This window comes from Micromesistius poutassou (assembly GCF_964030765.1).
Source record: "Micromesistius poutassou genome assembly, contig: SCAFFOLD_3510, whole genome shotgun sequence".
Lineage (NCBI taxonomy): Eukaryota > Metazoa > Chordata > Actinopteri > Gadiformes > Gadidae > Micromesistius > Micromesistius poutassou.
The window spans coordinates 4,305-22,560 of NW_028177128.1; the positions used below are offsets into that span (position 1 = coordinate 4,305).

At 40.7% G+C, this 18,256-nt stretch overlaps 2 protein-coding genes across 2 annotated transcripts; both read left to right on the forward strand.

Annotated features, from left to right (window-relative positions):
- Positions 1–449: 449 nt before the first annotated feature.
- Positions 450–1,275, forward strand: LOC311376733 (myosin-4-like; the record flags this gene model as incomplete). The annotated part of the gene is made up of 4 exons (XM_084491218.1): positions 450–656; positions 761–904; positions 995–1,151; positions 1,244–1,275. The coding sequence occupies 4 exons, from the start codon at positions 450–452 to the stop codon at positions 1,273–1,275; spliced, it is 540 nt and encodes a 179-aa protein (XP_084347344.1).
- Positions 1,276–2,261: 986 nt separating this feature from the next.
- On the forward strand, positions 2,262–12,108 carry LOC311376734 (myosin heavy chain, fast skeletal muscle-like; the record flags this gene model as incomplete). Its single annotated transcript, XM_084491219.1, has 29 exons — positions 2,262–2,363; positions 2,651–2,789; positions 2,962–3,080; positions 3,167–3,316; positions 3,409–3,579; positions 3,667–3,970; positions 4,557–4,674; positions 4,793–4,916; positions 4,994–5,130; positions 5,215–5,470; positions 5,559–5,801; positions 5,920–6,096; positions 6,181–6,326; positions 6,415–6,505; positions 6,594–6,983; positions 7,067–7,193; positions 7,368–7,486; positions 7,592–7,788; positions 7,874–8,057; positions 8,157–8,322; positions 8,409–8,533; positions 8,637–8,945; positions 9,042–9,245; positions 9,353–9,478; positions 9,558–9,728; positions 9,810–9,914; positions 10,011–10,106; positions 10,234–10,314; positions 11,941–12,108. The coding sequence occupies 29 exons, from the start codon at positions 2,262–2,264 to the stop codon at positions 12,106–12,108; spliced, it is 4,845 nt and encodes a 1,614-aa protein (XP_084347345.1).
- Between the last annotated feature and the right edge of the window lie 6,148 nt (positions 12,109–18,256).

Consider the following 18,256-nt stretch of genomic DNA (forward strand, 5'->3'; position numbering starts at 1 on the left):
GCTCACCTGGTAGAGCTCTTACAATTAAGGCTCAGTCCTTAAAGCAGCCACCCAGGTTAATTCTCTCTCGCTCCCCTTCCCAGATCGTCTAACTGTAACTGTCATAAATGAAGCTAAAAGATATGATCGATTGCATGTCATAAAGTGTTAGTATTTTTAGGACTATGAATGTGCAATTACAATGACAGACGAATATACGAAAGTTGTAAAACTTTCAGGTGTCATGTTAATTTGTATTGTAAGTGCTGAAATAGCATCAGTTAAATCCGTTTAAAAATATTATGTCTTTGAATTTCAGGGCTGAAACTTGAAGATTCTCATTAGAAAAAGATCAAGGTAAGAGCTATTTTATGTCGGCCATACCGATCTCTATGAGAACAATTTGAGGACAATAGCATATGAGATACATCAAAACATTTTCTGTCTTTGTCTGACAGTAAGCTGCCACCATGAGTACGGACGCAGAGATGGCCTATTATGGCAAGGCTGCGATTTACCTCCGTAAGCCAGAGAAGGAGAGGATTGAGGCCCAGAATGCGCCCTTTGATGCCAAGAGTGCTGCATATGTGGCTGATGCTAAGGAGCTGTACGTCAAGTGTACCATCATTAAGAAGGAGGGTGGCAAAACCACCGTTAAAGTGTTGGCTACAGAAGAGGTAGGCTGCTTTTAATTTATTGCCATGCAGAAAATAGTTAGAAACGTTTCAAGGTAAAAAAAAAAATGAAACGAAACAAATCCAAAAATGGTGTGCTTTTTTAGGAGAGAACAGTCAAGGAGGAAGATGTCACACCCATGAATCCTCCCAAGTATGACAAAATTGAGGACATGGCCATGATGACCCATCTCAATGAAGCCTCTGTGTTGTATAACCTCAAAGAGCGTTATGCAGCATGGATGATCTACGTAAGATATTTCACCTACTAAATGAAGATAAATATTACTAAACAATATCACAGATCATATTAATGATCATCTCTGAATGATTTCCTTCAGACCTACTCCGGGCTGTTCTGTGCCACTGTAAACCCCTACAAGTGGCTCCCAGTGTACGATCAGGAGGTTGTCAATGCATATAGAGGCAAGAAGCGTATGGAGGCACCACCCCACATCTTCTCTGTCTCTGACAATGCAATCCAGAACATGCTTACTGGTATGTATAAGCAAATGGGGTATACATTAACAGAATTATTTTTGGTTTAAATGTTTGAATAAATGTAATACTTTCATTTATTTATTTTGCAGACAGACAGAATCAGTCTGTATTGATCACGTAAGTTTATACCTGTTGTTGTTAAGTTGGATGATTTAACATTACAAGTAAAAAATTACCTCACAAAAATCTCACAAAGAATCAGACAATGTAAAAAAAAATCCTAATTACCTTCTTTTCACACCCAGTGGAGAATCCGGTGCTGGAAAGACTGTGAACACCAAGCGTGTCATCCAGTACTTTGCTACCATCTCAGTGGCTACTGACAAGAAGAAGGAAAATGCTTCCAAGATTCAGGTATGCTTAAAAAAACATAAAATCAGTATTCTATATAAAAAATGTATCATCATAAATGACATGAAACACACCAGAGATGTAGCGATGCCCTGAGAACTGAGGATCAATACTGGAACTTTCATCATAGGGGTCACTGGAGGACCAGATTATTGCAGCCAATCCCCTGCTGGAGGCCTACGGTAATGCCAAGACTGTGAGAAATGACAACTCATCTCGTTTCGTAAGTACAAACTTAGTATGTCAAACAAATGAAATTACATACTTGATCTTTGACAAAAACTGAAATGAGGCTTTTCTACAGGGTAAATTCATCAGAATCCATTTCGGTGCAACTGGCAAACTGGCCAGTGCTGACATTGAGACATGTAAGTATCTTGTACCCAAATAACAATGAATTAACTCTCATTATGGGGGGAATAGTTTTTGATCTAGTAATGTGAATCAAAACTTTATACTATTATTTTATAACCGTGAAGATCTGCTGGAGAAGTCCCGAGTGACATTCCAGCTTCCCGATGAGAGAGGCTATCACATCTTCTACCAGATGATGACCAACCACAAACCTGAGATTATTGGTAAGATGGTTTAGTAGTGAGAAATAAATGTTGCAGTAAGATGTATTGTTGTTATATAGGGTTGCCTTTAACTTATCATTCAGGATTTTGAAGAAGAAAAATAACAATTTAAGGTTTCGATAGTCTCTAAAGTTTAAATTTGAATCATTAAAATGAATATATTATATTTTCTGCAGAAATGACCCTCATCACGACCAACCCCTACGACTTCCCCATGTGCAGTCAGGGTCAGATCACTGTGGCCAGCATTGATGACAAAGAGGAGCTGGATGCTACTGATGTGAGTCAATGTTTACAACTACCGTAGGTAGCAATTTTAACAGGCAGTGACTAACCGGGACCCAAAAATGTCTTTGAGCCGATCAGAAAACTAGGAGGGCTTTAACTCAGTGTTACAGCATGCCAAATCTACTGAATGGTTGCCGCTCAAGCTCAGTTCGCTCTGCTCTGTCTGCATACAGCAGATTCAAGAAAGCGCTGTATGTTTCTAACCAAGGTAGAGTTAATAGAGACTCTTCGAATATTCTTTGAATTAACTTTCATGTTATATACTTTGTTTTCCTACAGGATGCTATTGATGTTTTGGGTTTCAATAATGAGGAGAAGATGGCCATCTACAAGTTTACTGGTGCTGTGCTTCATCACGGTAACATGAAGTTCAAGCAGAAGCAGCGTGAGGAGCAGGCTGAGCCTGATGGCACAGAGGGTGAGTTTTTTTAATATATTTTTTTTAAAACAACCACTGGACATTTCCAAAGTCCAGGTGTGCAGCAAAAAGTCGTATTCACAATGTGTAAATATGTGTAGCAATTATTCAATTTCTACTACACTGTCATACTTTTTTGTTGTATTTTTTTTTTTTCATATAAACAATTTAGAGGCTGACAAAGTTTCCTACCTACTTGGTCTCAACTCTGCTGACATGCTCAAGGGTTTGTGCTACCCCAGAGTGAAGGTCGGAAATGAGTTTGTCACTAAGGGGCAGACAGTACCTCAGGTATGTAAATACAATGGAATAACTATCAAAAAGTAATTGTAATAGTAGTAATTTGTATGTATATCTAATCTCCCACCCTGCTCTAGGTATATAACTCAGTGAGTGCCCTGGGCAAGTCCATCTATGAGAGGATGTTCTTGTGGATGGTCATCCGTATCAACCAGATGCTGGACACCAAGCAAGCAAGATCATCCTATATTGGTGTGCTGGATATTGCTGGTTTTGAGATCTTTGATGTAAGATTGCATTTCTTATTAAAAAAAAAAATCCCTGGCTAAAATCAGTGTCTCAGTGGATGAACATTTGCTAAACTAATGTTCTCTTACAGTACAACAGTATGGAGCAGCTGTGCATCAACTTCACCAATGAGAAGCTGCAACAGTTCTTTAACCACCACATGTTCGTCCTGGAGCAAGAGGAGTACAAGAAGGAGGGTATTATCTGGGAGTTCATTGACTTCGGCATGGACTTGGCTGCCTGCATTGAGCTTATTGAGAAGGTAAACATGACTAACAAAATATGACTTTTTTCAGCGTGATTGAAAACTAGCTTATCATAATGTTTCCTAATATTTCTTTCTGAATAGCCAATGGGCATCTTCTCCATCCTTGAAGAGGAGTGCATGTTCCCCAAAGCCTCAGACACTTCCTTCAAGAACAAGCTGTATGAACAGCATCTTGGCAAAAACAAAGCATTTGAGAAGCCCAAGCCGGGAAAGGGCAAGGTTGAAGCTGACTTCGCCATGGTGCATTATGCTGGTACCGTGGCCTACAGCGTCGCGGGCTGGCTGGACAAGAACAAGGATCCCCTGAATGACTCTGTTATTGGACTGTACCAGAAGTCCTCAAACAAACTGCTGCCTGTCCTGTATCCAGCTGTTGCTGCTGAAGGTACAATATATGTTTGAGGTCTTGAGTATTAAGACTTTGTATATTTCAACGTTACTATGGAATTGTAACTCATTTTAAGCATTTAAATCATCATTATTTAAAATAATGGTGATATAGATGCTGGCTCCAAAAAAGAGGGCAAAAAGAAGGGTGGTTCCAGCCATTTATTGCCTCTATTTTATAAACAAAAACGTGAAAAATGTTGCTAATTACCAATCATCTAAAACAGAGACTGGGGGTGCAAAGAAGGGAGGCAAAAAGAAGGGTGGTTCCATGCAGACTGTGTCGTCACAGTTCAGGGTAAGCATTGCACATTGAGAAAACTGAAGTTAATTTGTGAAATACATTTATTCGTAGTTGCTTTTAATTCAAATGTATATCTTACGTGAACAGGACAATTTGGGCAAGCTGATGACCAATTTGAGGAGCACCCATCCTCACTTTGTGCGTTGTCTCATTCCCAATGAGTCAAAAGTTCCAGGTAATAAATCTTCAAATACTCTCTAAATTTCAGGTTGGCGTTGTAGTAGAATATAGCAAAATTAATGACATATTTTAAAAGTCTGAAATCTATAACATTTCACAGGAATGATGGAGAACCACCTGGTTATCCACCAGCTGAGGTGTAACGGTGTGCTGGAGGGCATCAGAATCTGCAGAAAGGGCTTCCCCAGCAGAATCCTCTACGCTGACTTCAAGCAGAGGTATTAACTCTTTGACAGAAAAATTATATTGTCATAATTATACAATAACTTAATTTATATATTTAGAACTTCTTTATATACACCTTTCTTTTAAACACTTAACATTGCACTCCTACAGATACAAAGTACTGAATGCCAGTGTCATTCCGGAGGGACAGTTCATTGACAACAAGAAGGCTTCTGAGAAACTGCTTGGGTCCATTGATGTGCCTCACGACGAGTACAAATTCGGACACACCAAGGTATGTTTATTGTTGTCAATACATATTTGTATTTGATTGAAAGTTACTCTCTGACTAGATGTTTTTCTTACCTTAAGGTGTTCTTCAAAGCTGGTCTTCTGGGTACTCTTGAGGAGTTGCGAGATGAGAAGCTGGCATCTTTGGTCGGAATGATTCAGGCTCTCTGTCGTGCTTACCTCATGAGGAAGGAGTATGTGAAGATGACAGCTACAAGGTATGTTTCAAAAGATACATAGGAAGATATGCTATTTTGTAAAATCAATAATTGTTTATTAAATGGACTGCCTTTGCACCACAGGGAAGCTGTTTACACTATTCAGTACAACATCCGCTCATTCATGAATGTCAAAACCTGGCCATGGATGAAGGTGTACTACAAGATCAAACCTCTTCTGAAGAGTGCTGAAACTGAGAAGGAGCTCTCTGCGATGAAGGAGAACTATGAGAAGATGAAGACAGACCTGGCCACTGCCCTGGCCAAGAAGAAGGAACTTGAGGAGAAGTTGGTTTCTCTACTGCAGGAGAAGAATGATCTTGCTCTGCAAGTGGCCTCTGTGAGTAAAAATATTTATTTGTCTCAACATGAACACACAATGAGATACATGTGATATGACATTTGATATGACGACACATTTTAAACAGGATGGAGATAATCTGAATGATGCGGAAGAGAGGTGTGAGGGACTCATCAAGAGTAAGATCCAGCTGGAGGCCAGACTCAAGGAGACAACAGAGAGACTGGAGGATGAAGAGGAAATGAATGCTGAGCTGACTGCCAAGAAGAGGAAACTGGAAGATGAATGCTCTGAGCTCAAGAAGGACATTGATGACCTGGAACTCACGTTGGCCAAAGTGGAGAAGGAGAAGCATGCCACTGAGAACAAGGTTTGCAAAAATGTTTGCACAATACGAACATCATCAATATCGTCCAAACCGTTCTCAATAGTATAAGGGTAGTACTTTACTTATGAGCAAGTATGACACGTTGTTATGTTATGTTTAGGTGAAGAACCTTACAGAGGAGATGGCCTCTCAGGATGAGAGCGTTTCTAAGCTGACAAAGGAGAAGAAAGCCCTCCAAGAGGCACATCAGCAGACCCTTGATGACCTGCAGGCAGAGGAAGACAAAGTCAACACTCTAACCAAGGCTAAGACCAAGCTTGAACAGCAAGTGGATGATGTGAGGTTCCTTTTTTTATGACATGCATGAAAAAACATGTTACATCTTCTGAAATGTAATCAAATAAAATATATTTTATTGCAGCTTGAAGGTTCTCTGGAGCAAGAGAAAAAACTCCGTATGGACCTTGAGCGAGCCAAGCGAAAGCTTGAGGGTGACCTGAAATTGGCTCAGGAATCCATAATGGATCTAGAGAACGACAAACAGCAGTCTGATGAGAAACTCAAAAAGTAATGTGATTAAACAAAATCTTGCTTTTTATTAAAATGATTCACAAGGAGTATGTTATTAAGTTGTGTTGTATTGTTTCATCATCAGGAAGGACTTTGAGACCAGTCAGCTTCTAAGCAAGATTGAGGATGAGCAGTCCCTGGGCGCTCAGCTTCAGAAGAAGATCAAGGAGCTTCAAGTAAGACAATTTATATTACAATCCCACATCAATGTACCATAAATATTAGTACGTTTTTACAAAATATTATGTATTCCTTACTAATTAGGCCCGTATTGAAGAGCTGGAGGAAGAGATTGAGGCTGAGCGTGCTGCTCGTGCCAAGGTTGAGAAGCAGAGAGCTGATCTCTCCAGAGAACTTGAAGAGATCAGTGAGAGGCTTGAGGAGGCTGGTGGAGCCACTGCTGCTCAGATTGAGATGAACAAGAAGCGTGAGGCTGAGTTCCAGAAGCTGCGTCGTGACCTTGAGGAGTCCACCCTGCAGCATGAAGCCACTGCTGCTGCTCTTCGTAAGAAGCAGGCTGACAGTGTAGCAGAGCTGGGAGAGCAGATTGACAACCTCCAGCGTGTCAAGCAGAAGCTTGAGAAGGAGAAGAGCGAGTACAAGATGGAGATTGACGACCTCTCAAGCAACATGGAGGCAGTTGCTAAGTCCAAGGTGAAATAAAATACAATATTACAATTCATACTATATAATCTGTATAGGAAACCACTTGTGTTAACAAGTAAAACAATCACCAGGGAAATCTGGAGAAGATGTGCCGTACCCTTGAGGACCAGCTGAGTGAAATCAAGGCTAAGAGTGATGAGAATGCTCGCCAGATAAATGACATCAGTGCTCAGAGAGCAAGGCTGTTGACAGAGAATGGTTAGTATTCACAATTACTTAAAAACAACCCTGAATATTAGAATAGCCCTAACCATAACCATAAATAACCTCAATGCTGACCTCCAACAAATGCAACCCAACCTTATTCATATATTTAGGGAATAAATGTGGTATTGTTATATTTTATAGTGAACAATTTATGTCATCACCTAGGTGAGTTTGGTCGTCAGCTCGAGGAGAAAGAGGGTCTCGTCTCCCAGCTTACCAGAGGCAAGCAGGCCTTTACTCAGCAGATTGAGGAGCTGAAGAGGCTAAATGAGGAAGAAGTCAAGGTAAACCCTAATTTTTTATCATTTAATATCATGGTTCCATTATGTCATTGTAGGTTCTACATTTTTCAGTTTAAATGTGTTAATTAAGTTAATCACCTTTTGCAGGCCAAGAATGCTCTCGCTCATGGTGTGCAATCAGCCCGCCATGACTGTGACCTTCTGAGGGAGCAGTTTGAGGAGGAGCAGGAGGCCAAGGCTGAGCTGCAGCGTGGAATGTCCAAGGCCAACGGTGAGGTGGCTCAGTGGAGGACCAAGTATGAAACTGATGCTATCCAGCGCACGGAGGAGCTTGAGGAGTCCAAGTGAGTGAAATACTTAATACTTTGGCTAAAGTAGACATTATACTCGATGAATGTCCACAAATTAAACCATATGATACTTTAACAGGAAAAAGCTTGCCCAGCGCCTTCAGGAGGCTGAGGAACAGATTGAGGCTGTGAACTCAAAGTGTGCCTCTCTGGAGAAGACCAAACAGAGACTCCAGGGTGAGGTGGAGGATCTCATGATTGATGTGGAGAGGGCCAATGGACTGGCTGCCAACCTTGACAAGAAGCAGAGGAACTTTGACAAGGTGTGTTGTCATTCATTGAGATGGCAGTTTAAATTGTATTATCATTTGACATTTCTTCAAGTGATTAACATGTACCGCTTTATTAACATTATTGTGCAGGTTTTGGCTGACTGGAAGCAGAAATATGAGGAGGGCCAGGCAGAGCTTGAAGGAACTCAGAAAGAGGCTCGTTCTCTTAGCACTGAACTTTTCAAGATGAAGAACTCCTATGAAGAAGCTCTGGATCAGCTGGAGACCCTGAAGCGCGAAAACAAGAACCTTCAACGTGAGTTTATGCTCAGTGATATTTACAGCACTAGTATGTGGATAAGAAATGCAAACCATACTTAAACACATGAAATTGCTCTGCAGAGGAGATTTCCGATCTGACTGAACAAATCGGTGAGACTGGAAAGAGCATCCATGAGCTGGAGAAGTCCAAGAAGCAGGTGGAGACAGAGAAGAGTGAGATCCAGACAGCCCTTGAGGAAGCTGAGGTGATGATCATTAAAAATTACATTTTCGTGCAGCTATCCTTTTTTATTAGGAAATTGAATTTGTCCTTTCAATTAAATATTCTAACATTGTTTTATAATTTAGGGTACTCTGGAGCATGAAGAGTCCAAGATTCTGCGTGTCCAGCTGGAGCTCAACCAGATTAAGGGTGAGGTCGACAGGAAGCTGGCTGAGAAGGATGAGGAGATGGAGCAGATCAAGAGGAACAGCCTGAGGGTCACTGACTCCATGCAGAGCACACTGGACTCTGAGGTCAGGAGCAGGAATGATGCCCTGAGAATCAAGAAGAAGATGGAGGGTGATCTGAATGAGATGGAGATCCAGCTGAGTCATGCCAACCGCCAGGCTGCTGAGGCCCAGAAGCAGCTAAGGAATGTCCAGGGACAACTGAAGGTATGAGACAGAAGTAAAGTAAAATGTAGCACAATTAAAATATAGTTGCTTTTATATCTTGTTGTGACCTTTTCACTTCTGTTTTCATCATTTTAGGATGCCCAACTGCATCTTGATGATGCTGTCAGAGGAGGTGAAGACCTGAAGGAGCAGGCTGCCATGGTGGACCGTAGGAACGGTCTCATGGTGGCTGAAATTGAGGAGCTGAGGGCGGCTCTGGAACAGACAGAGAGAGGCCGCAAAGTTGCTGAGCAAGAGCTGATTGATGCCAGTGAGCGCGTTGGACTTCTGCACTCTCAGGTAAACAAACAAACATATTCTTCCAAGAAATGCTCCCAAGTTTCCTAAAATATTTAGCAAGATTATATGTGTGTCATAAACATTGCAAACATTGACATTTATTTTAGAATACAAGTCTTCTGAACACAAAGAAGAAGATTGAGACTGACCTGGTCCAAGTCCAGGGTGAGGTGGACGACACCGTCCAGGAAGCCAGGAATGCTGAAGAGAAGGCCAAGAAGGCCATCACTGATGTAGGTTTGCTATTATTTGTTAATTCATTGAATTGGACATTGCTTGAACTCTCGATTAATATGTTATATTTTATATTAGGCTGCCATGATGGCTGAGGAACTGAAGAAAGAGCAAGATACTAGCTCTCACCTGGAGAGGATGAAGAAGAACCTGGAGGTCACAGTGAAAGACCTGCAGCATCGCCTGGATGAGGCTGAGAACCTGGCCATGAAGGGTGGCAAGAAGCAGCTCCAGAAACTGGAGTCCAGAGTAAGATACTGTCACACATGGATGTATTTACAGTTACAGCATAATAAGAGTATATTCATTGAAAAGATTTGATTTCTTAAGGTGCGTGAGCTGGAAACAGAGGTTGAGGGTGAACAGAGACGTGGAGTAGATGCTGTTAAGGGTGTCCGGAAATATGAGAGGAGAGTGAAGGAACTCACCTACCAGGTATGCCAGCTTATATTGAAAATAATATTTAAATCCATGAATATCAGAAAAGATTACAATCAAGAGTCTGGGGCGTAAACATTTGCATTACTTTAGACTGAGGAGGATAAGAAGAATGGTGCCAGACTCCAGGATCTTGTTGATAAGCTGCAGCTGAAGGTGAAGGCTTACAAGAGGCAGTCTGAGGAAGCGGTAAGTAGAAACGACATCCGGTTGTTGCATCAATTTTGGTACTTCTTATTTAAACAAAATATGTATGTTCCTACAGGAGGAGCAGGCCAACTCTTACCTGTCCAAGTGCAGGAAGGTTCAACATGAGTTGGAGGAGGCTGAGGAACGTGCTGACATCGCTGAGACTCAAGTCAACAAGCTGAGGTCTAAGAGCCGTGATGGTGGCAAGGTAAGTTCATCACTGTATAATGATGTGTTCGAGATGCATCGTACACCACCCGCACAAGTTGCTCTTGTGATGTAAATTCTTGGCTTGTAGCACTTATAGCGCAGCCATCTTATTTGTCGAGTCATACGGTCAACCTCACTGAACTTGGTGGACTCTCAGAATCCCGAGATATTATGACCAAAAGGGGGAGTGCTTCAGTTAAATTACGCAAGAAAGCTGGGAGATTTCCCACTTTGCAATTCGTGCGGATGGTGTACGAGGCATCTCGAACAAACCATAAGCCCATTGACACGAAGAAATGAAAGAAATGAGAAATGAAATGCAAACAAAAATGCTTGTTGGTTTAATGTTTTTCTTTTTTTCTCTTCCCCAGGGAAAGGAGGCAGCTGAATAAGATGTAATGCATCATTGTACATTTAGAAAGGCATGTCATAAAATATGACTTCTTGTTTATAGTAAATTATGAGCTGCAATAAAATATTATTACAAAGCATATTTTTTTTGTTGGTAGTTTTACTTACACTTTCAATTACTTTATTAGTTTGAGTGAAAATGGGCCATTCATCACCATTTCACCCACTTTTGAATTTTAATCTGATCAGTCAATATTAATGACACTCATGAATACAGAATTGTACAAATAAGCACAACTCAGGAATGGGTACTATGAAATACATTATAACAGAAATATATGTACATTCATCAGTTGTTTAATCATTCAAAGTTGTGCCGTGCAGGGTTTACTGTACATTTAAGAGATGAGATATTTTCATATTGGGGAACAAACAACCAAAAAGCACTTTCTGAAACTAAATGGGGTAGTGATCCTTTTACCTGAGAACAACAAGAAGTACTGTATCCATTAAGGATCTGCTTTATTATGTTAACCATTATTGAGTTTGACACTTTAGAATGATACAATCATTTACCATTAATTAATATTAGTTAATGCAGAAGAAAACATTCACTCACAGTTATTAAAGGTCCCATGGCATGCTATTTTATGGATGCTTTAATATAGGTGTTAGTGGGCCCCTAATACAGTACTTGAAGACGTTCAAGAAATTCAGCCTTGGTGCTTGGTGCAGAGTTACAGCCACTACGAGCCAGTCCCACAATGAGCTCTCCACAAAGGTGCCGTTCTTTGAGGCGGGTCAAGGTGGAGGGTGGGGGTATGGCCCTGAGCAGCTTGCGGCCACGGTACCATGCGCTAGCGTTTACAGTGGAACACTGAACACTCTGGGTGCTGGGTGCTGCGGCGGGAGTCCTGGAGCTCTATATCTAAATAATATCATATTATATTTAGATATCTATATAATACAATATATATTATCATGGTCAAAAGCAGTTTGCGCCTCCGAATGATATTATGAATATCAAACGACTGCGTCGGGTTCTCAGTCGCCTCTGGTTCTTCCACTTCCACATATTAAGTACAGACTGAACCGCGAAATGGAGGAGAAAGGGATTGTTGCCCGCAATTGTTGCCCGGGGTTGTCTGCGTCGGGTTGGTTGAGAAGGAATTGGGAACTGCGACATGGAGGAGAAAAGGATTGTTGCCCAGGATTGTCCGTCGGAGCCCCACTGCCTGCTGAACGCTGGCCACCCCCGGGGCTGCCTGCCCAGCCCCGCAGCCCGCTGAATGCTGGCCGCCCCCGGGGCTGCCCGCTACCGCGGTCCGTTGGAGCCCCCCTGCCCGCTGAACGCTGGCCGCCCCCGGGGCTGTCCGCCAAGCCCTGCTGCCCGCTGCCCCCTACCACGGCAGCGGTCCGTCTGAGCCCTGCTGCTTGCTGAACGCTGGCCGCCACCGGGGCTGCCCGCCCAGCCCCACTACTGCAGCAGCGGTCCGTCGGAGCCCCGCTGCCCGCTCAACGCTGCCTGCCCAGCCCCGCTGCCCGCTACAGCAGGGCTCCGACGGACAATCCTAAATCCATAAAGTGAAATTTTCATGCCATGGGACCTTTAAAATTAACTAATGGCTAGTAATCATTTACTAATGGTGTTCATGATGAATAAGGAATTTATGTAGTGTTTTTCATTTCATTTCATTGTTGTGAACAATCAAAAGTAGATTATGCATACAGTACATGTCATTTAACAGGCCAATGTTTTCAGTGGCAATCTTCCAACCAAACTAGCCTGAAGCCCCAATGACAGCATCAATTTTCCTCCAAATGTTGTCTTTTCTTTAAATTGTTCTCCTATAAACAATGAGTGAATCAGTGAATCACTCCTCAGTGATTCAAGACCCCTCCGCTTCACATTGGGATAGTGCTTCACTCTGCCAGGGTTTATTCATTGGCATTCTAACTGTTACCATAGTAAGGACAAAACTGCACACAGGGCCGGATTAAGTAATTTTGAGGCCTGGGGCTATTTACCAGGAGGAGGCCCCTATATCGCTCCGACGCACATGACACGCACACAAATCCTCGGCACGTGCACTGACACATCAGCGCTTTGTAGTCCACAGAACCACTCAATGAATATGATTCATAAAGCACGCTAGACAGTTTAAAGCCAAGGACAAAATGTATGTGCCATAACATACACTGTAGACTGTATAATAAACCAATAATGTTAATGTACACTGATTTAAATTTATCCTAAAGCAAAAACTAAATAGCCAGGGAATGACCATTATTACTCACAAACCGAAACAACACAAAAAGGCAGCCAGATATACCTAGGGCCCTATCTTGCGCCCGGCTCAATTGACTTTCTACACCGACGCATGTGTCGTTGCTAGTTTGCACCCGGCGCAAAGCTGATTTTCCCCCGCAGCAACCAGGTGCCACTACACTTGCGCCGGGAGAGGCGTGTCGGCAAAAAGCAGGGCCGTGTTCCGGCGCAAATTATACTATTTTACCGATCTAAGCAATGCGCCAGTACAATTGCACAACTGACCGGGAAATACCTAGTCTAAAGTCAGTGGTGGATAGCGCAGTTGGTGTTGCTATTTTGACATGCCATGGCAGGTCGGAACTGCAACATACGCTTACACACACACGTAGGCTATACACAGCACAAACATGCAAACGATTAGACCGATTTAAATATTATGATGTCAACGATTGTTCATGATTGAAACTGCATACAAATAGCATAGAGTGTGGAAACTTTTTTTTTTCCATAGGGGCTGCATGAATGAACACAGTAGAGTAGGCTATGCCATTTGTTTAAACAATAATAATAATAACAATAATAAACTCGAGCAAAGTATATTCCAGCCTCCCAAAACAAAATCTTGTTTTAAAATCTTGTGTAACAGCTGATACAGCGTTAAGTTATAATTTTAAATCAATGCATCTGCAAACACCGTACAGCAAACACATTTTCTTGACACAGACATCGTTTACAAGCCCATATCTTTCGGGATTGATGAAGATTTGATCGTGAGAAAACATATTTTTACCGCGAGTGAGTGTTTAAAACAATGAATGAATGCGGGTGATGCTTGGCGCTCGTGTGTGTGCGCACCCATGTGTTTAAACACACTCAAACTAAACACGTAACACATAATACAGTCCATGGCATGCATATAATGAACACAAGTCGATAACGATTATGTATACAATACTGGTAACAAACAATGTTTGTTAATGTATTGCCGCATATCATTAAATAGACCCACAGTTGCGGCCACAGGACCGCGTCCGCATATCATATATGTGTTAAGTTGTCTTTGCCACAATTTACATTACGACTCAGTGTTTCTGAAGTTGTAGAAGAAAACGCTATTCCATGTGTGAATTAGGTCTATTATTTGGCCATAAACTGAGCCATTTGAAGTTTGAAATTCATGTGGTCATGCATCTGTCTCAGTGGAGAATGCAAACGCGCTGTCAAAATATCAACTTGTCAAGTCGAATGCGCTGGCTCTTAAAGGGGATGGGAGATGGCACTCTCATTGTTACGCCCAAAACACACCTACAGGTTTCAGACCAACCCATTTTAGATTTGCGTTGGGCGCAAAGCTCATTTATCTCGCCGTCATAATAGCAACAGCGCCATAGAACCGCCCACAAAGCTACTTTGACTTTGCGCCTTGATGTCTGCGTTTTAGACCGTCTAACTAGGGCCCCTACAGTGCAAATGCAACATCTCCAGGGTAGAAAGAATTTGAATTAGCCCTACATACAAACAAACTATTTTACAATTAAGAGAGCCATAAAGTGTAGGCAGCGGGCGGCCTATATCAGGGAACAAACATTTGACTCACCATCACCATCATCAGTGATCTTAAAGCGCTCGTTTCATGCTCTTTCTCAATGCTAAATAATTAATGAGTTCTTCAAAGTCCAGTTGGTGCAGTAGGTCATGCTCTTTAGAGTGCAACAGTGTGGTTCTGGAAGTAAAAGTCCCATTCATTTTCTCCAGAGGTTTTGATTAAAAGCCATTATGTTGTAACCATCCAAAGTATACGTACCACACACCATTATATTGTGAATCGATGGTATGTCTTTGAAACCACTACACTACTCATAATCCTAAAGTGTAACATGACTGGTGAGGTGATGACTGGTGGAGCTCGCTGTTACCGTGGAAACGTTAACTGCACTTGCAAAAGTCAAGTCGTCCATGACTGCTCCTATTGTTTACCGCAGCAACCATGATTTCCCTTAGAATAATGGAAAGTTAGAGAGTTATTGTAAGAGCTTTAGAGGAAATGCGCTCTAGATGTTTTTTTTTTTTATATTGAATATATGATAAAAAAAAATAAATGTAAAAATATATGATATATCGGTAACCCTTCCTTTTACAGTCCGGTAATTACCAGCTAATTACCTGGTAATAAGATGTATTTACTAAGTAATAACCAGGTAATTAAATGTAATTAACTTGTAATTACCAACTACTTACCAGATAATTACCCAGTATTTACATTACATATTTATCTGTTAAATACCAACAAGTTACCTGATATTTACTAGATATTTTCCTGACATCTACCAGGTATTTACCCAATAATTATCTGGTAGATATCCTGCAATTGCATATTGTAGACAATAAACCCACTGAATGTGTCTATATGTGACTTTGTTAGGGTGATAATAACTTATGTTTACCTGGTACTTACCAGTATTTACTAGATATATACAGAAAACTACCAGGTATTTATCCAGGAATTATAGATTATGTATTACCAATTACCTTTGTAGTGACAGTGAGGGTAGTAATGACTGATATTTACCTGGTAATTACCCAGTATTTACTTGATAACTTGCAACTATTTACTAAGTAATTACTTTCTAATTACCCAGTAGTTACAATTTACCCAATAACCCCCATGTATTTATGCAGATATTAACTGGTATTTGCCCAGTAATTACAAATGTGTACCACGTACATTCCAAAACATTATCAGGTAAAACCCTGTGAATTACCCTGTAAGGAAGGTGGAACTGTACTGTAAAAGGAAGCGTGGTTTGTTTCAATGATATTACCATACACTTTCCTGGTAATTGTAGATTATAATCCTCTACCACCCATTAGGGTGTGTAGTTTTGAACATGGTATCTGGCAAAAACTCCCATATCTCCCTGATAATTATCAGGTTAATATCGGGGTGATATCGGAGTTTTACAGAGTAGTTACCCTGTTAGAGAGGTGGAATTGTACTGTAAAAGGAAGCGTGGTTTGTTTCAATGGTATTACCCTGAACTTTCTGTTACATAAAGATACAATGCATTTTGTTACACTCCTTCACACAACCTGTGACAAATATGCAAAAACAGGTGAACTGTCAAAGAGACTAATTTTAATCCTCTTAATCTGCAAAACTTAATGAGTGTAACTTCAAAACTCAATACATAAAGTGCAAAACAATGTCATAGCTTTTAAGTGTACTTGTATTTCAAAACAAGTAGGACATGTTTTAAAAAAAGTGCAAAAAGTGCAGTTGCATCTTGTATGGAATCTAACACCAAAAAAAGTGTCAGGGTCAGAAGAGGTAGAAAACACTGGTGTTAATTTAACACCTGTGGTATCAAATTTAACACCAGCAAAGAGTCTATATGCATCCACACTACCTGGTGTAAAAGTAACATTTCGGAGAGTGTTAAATGTTTAACACTCAATTTTAGTTAACTTAACACTATTTATTGTTAGAATTTAACACGGCACAACACTTTCAAGTGTTGTATTAACATTACACTGGTGTTAGTGTTAACATATAATGTTAAATTATAGGTGTTGGTGTTTTCCAACACCAAACCAAGTTTAGTCAATATTTCAGCATTTCATCACACAGCTCATTTCAGCATTTCATCACACAGATCAAATATAACAGCAGTAGGGCACAATATATGTTTGGTCATCATTTTCAGTTGAAAACTGCCAATCATGGGGTTTATAATAAATTAGATCGGACACGCATATGATCGTTAACACTTTCTCCCCTTCCCCAATTATGTATGCATTCAGGTGATCCTGAAAACACAAAGTGATAACCTTAGAGGTCAAAAAAAGTGCTTCGTCATCCTTGATAAAGATGTTGACAATTTTCCTGAAATCAGGCATTTCATTTTCAGTACCCACAGACAAACATTCCAATATGGTATGGCAATATTCAGTTCCATAGTTTTTCACCCAGGAAGAAGTGGCGACACTAGACCCATTACATTTTTCACAAGACCTCAAGACCTCACTGTATTCTAGATTACTAATTAAGACCTCCTTAACAGGACCAAACTGTAATCTTTGGAAATAAAAATTCCAATGAAAAGCTAATTGTTGTTGATGTTTTTTTACTAATGTTTTGGTGATGTTCTTAAAATTCTTCACAGACTTCTTAAAAAAGTTGTGCTTTCCTTCGAAACGCATACACCACATATGTAGGAGAGGCCCTATTTTCCTAATACATCTGGGGTAATGGATCATCAGATGATGCTTTGGAATCAGTCTCTTATCTGTAAACACAGACTTAAAAAGTTTGTGATGGTCAGAAATGAAATGCTTTAAGTAACGGGTCATACCATCTGTTATGATTGGGGAGAACACAATGTTGACAATTTGAATCAAAAGAAGAATTACACGCCAGTGACTATTGGCCGGATCAACTAGATCTCCAAAAATCAAAGGAGTGTTACGTAGGAGGCACCATGATTGAATAGCGTTGAGGCCAAGGTCATTGCTACCCTCATCAACTTTGAGGGCACTAGGTCTGTTCTTTCTCTCACTATATCCATAGTTAAAGCTCTGGATCCTTTCCCAAATGGTGTTTAAACTAATTGAATCCCTAACCAAGAACTGGAAAAGGAGCTTAAGCTCATACTGTACAACACCTTCAAGTAGGTCATGCACAACTGAATAATTGTCTGAGGAATGAAAAAACTGAAGTGCATTTAAAGATCAGCCCCTTTTAACGCCAAATGAGTGAATTAGTGTGGGATTTTGTGCCACTGTGTCGCAATGTTCTGCATAGAGCTCTTTTGTGCGAAGGATTAGGTCTGGGTCATCCTCACTGAATATAGACTGTAAACTTGTTTTGTCAGTTAAACAGAATCTGCAACAATAAGTTGCACTGAACGATTCAACCATACCAAAAAGGCCATGTACCGCCAAATGATCACCAGTGACCTGAATAACAGACCCCATCAAAGGTGTATCTGAAAAGGGCACCTGAATGCCCTGCGTCTCCAGAATTTTTAAATCATTAATAAGAGGCTGTAGGATTGGACCAAAACCATACTTCAAGTCCTCTGAATGAAAAAGTGCAACTAGATGAATGTTCATCCAAACAGAATTGAGCTTGGGTGGCAAATTTCTTAAAATAAAATAAACACAGCCAAGTTTATGTATTCCTTTTTTGGATCCAAGCGGATTGGCAGTTTCAAAATCATCATAATAAAGTTGGATCTGGAGCGCATATCTTTGCTGTGAAAACAAAGTATGATTTCTAAAGTATGAACCATCACTAATGTCTTTGAAAATGCCATCT